This window comes from Lemur catta, chromosome 7, assembly GCF_020740605.2.
Source record: "Lemur catta isolate mLemCat1 chromosome 7, mLemCat1.pri, whole genome shotgun sequence".
Lineage (NCBI taxonomy): Eukaryota > Metazoa > Chordata > Mammalia > Primates > Lemuridae > Lemur > Lemur catta.
The window spans coordinates 98,981,165-98,989,695 of NC_059134.1; the positions used below are offsets into that span (position 1 = coordinate 98,981,165).

Sequence of the window (8,531 nt, forward strand, 5' to 3'; positions counted from 1 at the left end):
TTCCTCTTGGACCCGCGGCTCTGGGGCGCGCACGACCGCACGCCCAACGGCTCGCTTTGTTGGAGGTGTAGACAGCGTCGGACGTCGGGTCTCAGAGCCAGCACCGCGCCAGGCTTGAAGGGAGGGGATCCTTTGGCTCGTGCTTGCCCCGGGGCGGGCGGGCTGGGCGGGCTCGGGCGCCGGGACCCTGCTCCGGAGGCACCTTGGCCCCGCCCCGCCCCGCCCTCCCTCCGCCTCATTGGCAGCCACACGCGCGTCGAGGTTGCCAGGGCGACGGGTCGCTAAGCTGCGTGTCAGCGCCAACCCGAGCCAGTCGGCCTCCGGCGGAGGCAGCGGGGGAGGCCCGAGGGCGGGCGGCGGAGCTCCGCGCGCGGCGGCGGGGCCCCGAGCGGGCGCCTCCTCCCGGCCCGGCACGGCCCCCCTCCCGGCGCAGGGCCAGGCCGGGGCGGGGGGCCCCGGGGCCGGTGATTCTTTGGCCCCGTCGGGGCGGCCGGGGGACAGCAGGAGAGGGGAGATGCCGGGCGGCGGCGGCGGTGGCGGCCCCGGCCGGGGCCCGTGACCATGGGCATCGCCGAGTCCACGCCGGACGAGCTGCCGTCGGACGCGGAGGAGCAGCTGCGCAACGGCGAGCAGCAGCTGGAGCTGAGCGGGCGGCGGCTGCGGCGGCTGCCCAGCGCCGTGTGCGCGCTGAGCCGCCTGCAGAAGCTGTACGTGAGCGGCACGGGGCTGCGCGAGCTGCCCGAGGAGATCGAGGAGCTGCGCGAGCTGCGCATCCTGGCGCTTGACTTCAACAAGCTCGAGCGCCTGCCCGACGGCCTGTGTCGCCTGCCGCGCCTCACGCGCCTCTACCTGGGCAGCAACCGGCTGCTGGCGCTGCCCGCCGACTTCGCGCAGCTGCAGAGCCTGCGCTGCCTCTGGATCGAGGGCAACTTCCTGCGGCGCTTCCCGCGGCCGCTGCTGCGCCTGGTGGCGCTGCAGTCGCTGCAGATGGGCGACAACCGGCTGCGCGCACTGCCCGCCGAGCTGCCGCGCATGACGGGCTTACGCGGCCTCTGGCTCTACGGCAACCGCTTCGAGGAGTTCCCGCCCGCGCTGCTGCGCATGGGCCGCCTGCACATCCTCGACCTCGACCGCAACCGCCTGGGCGGCTTCCCCGACCTGCACCCGCTGCGCGCGCTGCGAGTCTTCTCCTACGACCACAACCCGGTCACTGGGCCCCCGCGCGTCGCCGACACCGTCTTCCTAGTGGGCGAGGGCGCCGTCGAGCGCATGGCCGAACGCGACGAGCCCACTCCCCGGCCACCGCCCCGGCGCCCGGCGCGGGCCTTTGAGGATGAGGAGGAAGAAGACCTGCTCATAGGGGGCGCTGGCTCCCGGGCCCTGCGACCCCCCGGGGACAGCCTCCGGGCCCTGGAAGCCGCTCCAGGACTGGGCACCTGAGCCTGTGCTCTGGGTTATGGGCTTTGGCTGCTCTGGGAGGAGGGGCCCTGGGAAGTTTCGGCTGCCCAGGCCTGTGGGACCCGTAAGCCCCTACTTGGAGCAACGGAGGGGCCGCTTTGGGCGAGCTGCCTGGGGTGCATCTTCAGATACTCCTGAGTAGTGAGAAGACCGGCTCTGGCTGAACTGTGAGCAGTTGTCAGACCAAGAAGTCTGGGCTGGGTCCAGTCCCCACAGAGCCACTGATAACACGACAGAGGTGCCAGCTTCCTCCTGGAACCAGGGCCACAGATGTCCACGGAATCATCACCTCTGGCTGGGTTTGGATGCACAGGGCACCCACCACCCTCCCTTCTTCTAGGGTTTGGATCTCCTAGACCTAGGCCCACCCTTTCTGGTGCAGGAGCCGCTACCTCTGGGGTGGACTGTGTGCCTGTGTGAGGCTGAACTGCCCTTGGGAGGAGGATCTGGCCCAGGGGCAGGGGCTTGCAGTGGGGCTGGTGCCCAGGACAGAAGTGGGAAACTGAGATTGAGGCCCTAACACCGCAGCTGCCCTCACCCCTCGCCAGGGCTCATAGTACATACCTCCCCAGGCCCCTGAGATTTGTGGGGCACAGAAGGCAGGGTATCCTCCCCCACCTAATATTTTGTTCTCTTCTCCCAGCATGGGCCTGGAATCTTGCTGGGCAGAGAGAGCCCTCCCTCCCTTCCCCACAGCCTGAGCCTTCCAGCTGTCAAGTTTGAAAAGAAGCCACTGTGCCTCCAGGGCCTCCTGCACCGAAGAGAGGGGCTCTCTGCTCCGGGAGGCTGCTCAGCGCCTCTCCCGCTGCCTGCACTCTCCATTCCCTTAAATGGGCACAGCCAGGGTGGCTGGCACAGCACGCGGCACAGGACGGGCACTGTGTGCCCCCACTCTGTCACCAGGGACAGCCTTGAGGGGGTGAGGAGAGGGGCCTTGTTCTGTAATTCCCAGGGCCAGATCTTTCCTATCCAAGCAATAACAGGAGGAGGGGGACAGGGCCGAGGACACTCAGGGACACTGTCGGGGCAGGGGCCCCACATGGTAGTGTTTTCTTTAGGAAAAGAAAAATACTGGCTGTAAACATAAATTATATTTCTTGGAGAAAGAATGTGCGTTTCCCATGTGCCTATTTATTTATAAGCCCTGGGAGCATTGAGTCCCACTGCTGTGGGGACCCTGGGCTCTCTCTGGCACTGCCCCGCCCACGTGCCCCGGCTCTGCGTCAGGCTGTCTGTCTGGGGAAGGAGCGCTCCTCAGACAGGAGTGGCTTCGGCCACTCAAGGCTGCCCTCCCATCCAGCGCACCCTCCCTTGGCCCGGCTGTCCCTCTTCTCCGGCTCAGTTCTCAGGTTCCTGGCTCTTGGGCTCTTTATATGGGTTGACCTTTCGCTGGCACTGCCGCTCCTCTGCCCCGCTGCGCCCCTACACTTGCCTCCCTTCGTCCCTCTCACTCCAGTTTCATCTCTCTCTTTCCTTCTTAGTCTCTTTTTGCTTAGTTTTGGCATTACTTTCCTCCTTGTTCAGGAGAAAAAATAAATAAATAAAGGTTTAAAGAAAGGAAGAAAATTGTAAAACCTCAAGCCTGGCGGCTCATCTCCCATGAGAAAATCCTGCCAGGCCTCCATCACCATGGCAACAGGGGCTGATGTCATACGGGGCCAACAGGTCAGGCCCTGCCCAGTGGCTTTGCTGGTACAGGCTGGGCCCTGGCCGAGGAGGAGGCTGGGATCCAGAGCAGCCAGTTTGCAAGCGAAAGGGAAGGCCTTGAACGGACAGAAAGAGGCAGTGGGCTGGGAGGATCGGAGCAAGAGGGGTCTGGGGCTCCGGACCTTGTCCCCTCCAGGGTTCCCCCAAGTTGATGTTCCATCAGGGTCAGTGGGCCTTCCTGGGGCCTGGGAACTTGCAGGGAGGAATTCGAGAGATCAGACGATCACTCAGGTGGGGCAGGGCTGCAGCCAGCCGGGACTGGCCTCTTGCCTGTAACTTGTATCACAGCGCAGGGGTGGCCCCTGGGCCTGGGAGCAAAAGGCATGGGTTCCAGTCCAAGTCCTGTTATTGGCAGAGTGACCTTGTCAGTGCCCCCCTGGGCCTCAGTTTCTCCATCTGTACACAAGGAGTTGGGTTTATTTAGATGTGATGCTGCAGCTCGATGCTCCATCCACGGTGTTTCTCTACCTTCCTTTCACGCAAATCTTAGACAGGGGAAGGGGACTGCAGAGGGAGCCACAGTCACCCTGGAGTGACTGCTGGCATCAGAGAGCTCAGACTTCCTTCCCCTCCCTGGTCTGTTTCCGGGCACCTCGTCCCCTGCTGCATTCACTGAGGACTCTGGGGGCACAGGCCCCGCCATCCTGAGACAGGCAAACACAGCACCCTTAGCCACGGTCACTGCCAACCAAGCAGGGGGCTGCCGACGCTGAGTTTCTCCCCAGGGAAAGGGAGGAGATTGTCAGAGTTCGTCCCCGGCTCTGCTGCCTGTTCACTGTCCACTGTCAGGAGCAGTCCGTCCCTTCTGGAAAGTGAGAGAATCCGGTTAAAGTGGTGCTGCTGCCTGGCTTTAGAGCACTGTGGAGGCTCTCTGTCTCCGTGTGGAAATGGGGGGACAAGGGTAGGGAGGGAGCTTTTGCCAGGGACAGCCAGGCATCACGGCTGCCCTCGGTGACAGAGGGAGCACTGTATTGGGGGTCCTAGCACTCCCCCATGCCCAACTTCCCTGGGCTTCGCTTGGCCTCCGGGGAGCAGGGGGAAGGGGCCCCGTGCTGTGCTGGGGCAGTCCAAGGTGGGTGGGTTGTGGGGGAGCAGGGCAGGGAAGGCCCAGAAGAGTCCTGTTGTGCCAGGATTCAGGGGCAGAGGCCAAGGGAGCTGGCGGCCAGAGGAGGAAGGCCGGCTGTGGGAACCGTGATGAGGAGGGAGCAGAGGAGGCGGCAGGGCAGGAAACGGGCCAGGCGCGTGAGTGACTTGCCCATAAACGGTGGGGGTGGGGGGATACTTAGCCCAGCTCAGTGCTGTCCCGGGAGGAGCTGCTCTGACCTGGGCTGGCCCTCACGTCTGCGAGTGGAATGGACGAGTACTGTAGCCTCATCTTTCTCTCCCTGGAGCCTCTGGGCAAGCAGACCTTGGCCGGCAAGGCAGCAGGGTGTCTGGTGGGAGGGAGGACCCTTTCCCAGCTTTGTTGTCACCATTCTCCCCTACCCTCAGGGGCTTGGGAGAGGGGAGAACAGCATGCAGCAAACGCCTCCCTGTTTCTAATGCCACCTCACAGGCATATGCAGCCATCTGTCCCAAAGCTTCCTCAAGACACCCGTCACTCTCGTTCTGAAGATGAACATTTATTAGCACACCGAGGCGTGCTACACACAGCTTGTATTCAGACAGGGATCCCTGCCCGGGGGCTCACAATCTAACGAGACACGACACATACACACAGGACACAGACACGGGGATCGGGGCGAATTCACGGGAAACAGATGGTCAGGGAGCCACGAGCTGGGGCACACAGCGTGTTGGAGCCATGTCCTTCTGGTCGTCTTTGCGGGGGAGGGAGAGAAGAGCAGGATGGGGCCCAGGACGGCCTTCCAGAAAGCGGTGGTGTCTGGGAGGGACTTGTAGGAGAAAGAAAATACCAGAAGGCAGTGATCCCGAGTACAGGCAGAGATGGCAGAGATGGCCGACTATCTCAGAGTAGGTGTGGATGAAGACAGGCCCAGAGAGGTGGAAGCAGAGGAAAGAGGCCAAAAGTCCAGGGAAGAGGCCAGAGCTGGTGGCAAGGGACTGGCACTTCTGCTGGGCCCGAGCTGTCTCTGCTCTCAAGCTCAGTTCTCCAGGGCTGCTTTCACAGAGAACGCCAGAACAGGAGCTCTCACAAGGGTGCTCCTGAGGCTACTTACCTGACCCCCAGGGCTCCCTCCAATCTCTGGAACAGAGATAAAGAGCCACAAAAAATAACCACCTTTTAAAGAGACTTTTAAACTGGATTGTAAGAAAGGGAGGAGGCAGAAAGGGAGGGGGCGCACGGCTTCAGGTGGGGGACTGAGTGCAGCCGAGAACACAGCTGCCAGCCCCAGGTGCTGGGGGGCAGGCGGCATGCGGGCCTGCTTCACCCCAGAGCAGGGCGGGGACCAGCAGGTGGACGCGTGACAGTGGGGATGTGATCGTTCCTTGCGCCTGTGTCCGAAACAGATGTAGCACCTTCCTTCTGAAGTACCCTGAGAGCTGCCAGGCCTCAGCTTGCCCTGGGCCGTGTGTGGGGAGGGAGGGGTCGGGTGGTTATTGCTTTGTTGCGGACGGAAAGAACACAGAGAAGGAAGGAGGCGGCTTGCCCAGGGCCACAGAGGCCAGAGAGGGAAGGGATTGGAACCCAGATTCCCAGGCTCTCAGGCTGGAACTTGCTCTTGAGTTGGAGAGACTTTTCTAATCCTAAAGAATTCAACTAAAAGAGGGTTGTGATAAGCCACAGGTCCAGCCAACAAACCCAGAGCTCTGTCTTCCCTGCGGGGACCAGGAAGGAGACAGGGGCCTGAAACTGCAGTGGCCCAGCAGGCGGCAGTGGGGAAGGTGAAGGTCCCTGCTTTGATCTGCCTGACCTGCTTTGGAGGGTGGCCAGCGTCCCCTGGGAACTGAGGGAGGGGATGTCAGGCTGGGTGAGCTCGAGGGCACCCCGAGGCCTAGAGAAGACGCCTCTCCCAATAAGCCTGGCCTTGGGCTGATCTGGGAGAGGCAGCGGCTCCCCTGCTCTCTGCGCAGGTGATGGGTTCATATTCTAGATCTGAGGATGGGCCGAAAGCTCCAGAAGGGCCTGGTCACTAGTCAAATTCCAAAGGTGACAATCTTGGGGGAGACTCAGCCCAGGGCTCCCCATCCCCTTCACCCCACTGCCTCTTCCGCCGGGGAGATGACAGAGGGCTGGGACCCACGGAGGAAACAGCCAAGGCCCTACTTTTTCACGATCCTTTATTAATCAGAACAGGCCTTGCCACAAAAAGCTGGGCCCATTCCCACAAAAATATGATTTTGCAAAGAGGAAATCTTGCTGGCTTAGAGGGTGCATGTGGTGGAAAAATTTTCTATGGTTGTTTTTTTCCTTTTTTTTTTTTTCTTCAGTTTTTCTTCATTTCTCTTCGCTGCAAAAAAAATTTTTTTTGTGACAGTGCGTTTTTGTTTAATTTTTTATAAAACACTTGCGCTCAACGACTCAAACACAATACAAACAGCGGCCACCAATCCCCACCCCTGGGGGCCTTGGGGGCCCCCTTGGCTTTTTTGTGGCTGTTTTCCTTTGTCCCTTCCCTGGCGTCTGGTGCCAGTGGGCAGGTGTGGGGTCCTGGGGCAGGTGGAATTTGTACAGCATTTACGTGGGGAAATGGTCACAAGAAAGGATACCTGAACAAGGTAACAACTAAGTCTAGGGCACCCACAGACGGCAGGTGACGCTCATGAAGGCGCCTGGGACACAGTGAAGAGACAGATGGGCCTGGGCTGGCCTCGGCTATCTCTGGAGGCTCTGGTGGGGACGGGCAGGTGGTCCTTGCTCTCAGGTTTCACTAATAACGCTTTGCTCCCAGGTAGCACCTTCAGAGTCCTCCTGCCATGACCCCCAGGTCAGGTGATGGTGGCCTCACAACCTCCCCTATGAGGTAGGTGAAGTATTATTACCATCATTTTACAGATGGGGAAACTGAGGCCCAGGGAGTGTAGGTGACTTGCCCAAGGTCCTGGGATGGTGGCAGGGCTCCGGTGCCCTCCCTCCACCCTCAAGTTCCCCCATTCCCTGCTCTCCTATGCCCTAGACTGACCCTGCCCCCTACCACCTGTCGCCTCCCATGGCCAGCTCACCTGGCCCACCGCCCACCACTCGCCGCCCTTCCCCAGAGTCCCGGAGCTACAGCTGCACGCGGGGTGCCGGGAAACCCCAGGCAGGGCCCCCAGTGCGCCTGGGTGGGGTCCGATTGGGAACAGACCCCGCCAGGTGACGCTCTCTGCAGGTGATTGGCCAAGAGCTCTGTGGGCGGGGCTCGGAAAGGGGGCCGCCATTGCCTGGCCCGCTGCACAGGGGCGGCTGGATTTTGGGGAGCCCTCCAGCGAGGGGGGGCCCGCGGAGGGGAAGAGGGCACAGGAAATCCAGGTGGATCCAAGGGAATGACAGACTCCCCTCCGCCTCTCCAGACTTGGACAGCACCCTCCCCTACTTGCACACAGCCTCCGAGGTCGCCGCCCTGCCGGCCAGGAGGGAGCAGTTGGGCCAGACCCCATTTTAAGCAAAGCTACAATATAGAAACATTTGGATTTACAAGGAACATGGATGCCTATTTGCTTTACATTAGCATTCTTCACTCTACAAAACGATTCACCTACTACGTACGATACTCCTCCAGGTCCCAGGGAGAGGGGCTGGGGGCGGGGCTGGGGGAGATTCGACTTGCGAAAATTTTGTTCCGGGCAAAAGGTGACCCGTCTACTGCACAGAGCAGAAGGCTTGGCTCAAGGGGAAGCCTGCTGAAGGAGAATGGGTCCCTGGCGTCTGCGCTTTCGCCGAGCTCTGGATGTGGGGGTCCTGTCCAGAGACCCCTTCCCTGGGGAGTCAGGCCCATCAAGGGTAGACCTGTGGTCGAGACTGTGGTGTCCGGGCGCCACCTGGCGGTGTGTTCCGGGAATGTCAGGCCCAGGCTCGCGGACCCCCAGGATTTGAGGCTCTGTCACCAGCTGGGTCTTATATCAATATCAGGACGCGTGTGGGGATGACAGAGCTTAAGCAGGGATCATCTTGAAATCTGCTGTCTCCAAGGGGAAGCCAGTTCTAGTCTGAGCAGTGGCGGAGGCAGAGAAACCACAGCTTCTTTGTGTGGGGCAACCTCAGAACTCAGGGTCCTGGCCTTGCGCTGCCTCCCTCCCTGCCCTGTGCATGGTGGCGGGACAGCTGGAGCTGCTCTGGGGACTGAGGAGTCGGGAAGGGTCAGAAGACAATCCTGGAGAGGTCAGGCCACGCGACATCAGAGACCACGCATGACAAGAGGGAATGAAAGGGAAGGGCCACAGGCAGCGTGGGACTGGGACGGAGAGGCGGAAGAGTCGGGGGT

At 61.4% G+C, this 8,531-nt stretch overlaps 1 protein-coding gene across 1 annotated transcript; it reads left to right on the top strand.

Annotated features, from left to right (window-relative positions):
- The first annotated feature begins 311 nt into the window (after window positions 1–311).
- On the top strand, window positions 312–2,567 carry LRRC10B (leucine rich repeat containing 10B). Its single transcript, XM_045555830.1, has one exon. It carries the CDS (start codon window positions 562–564, stop codon window positions 1,438–1,440), a length of 879 nt encoding a protein of 292 aa, XP_045411786.1. The 5' UTR covers window positions 312–561; the 3' UTR covers window positions 1,441–2,567.
- The last annotated feature ends 5,964 nt before the right edge of the window (window positions 2,568–8,531 follow it).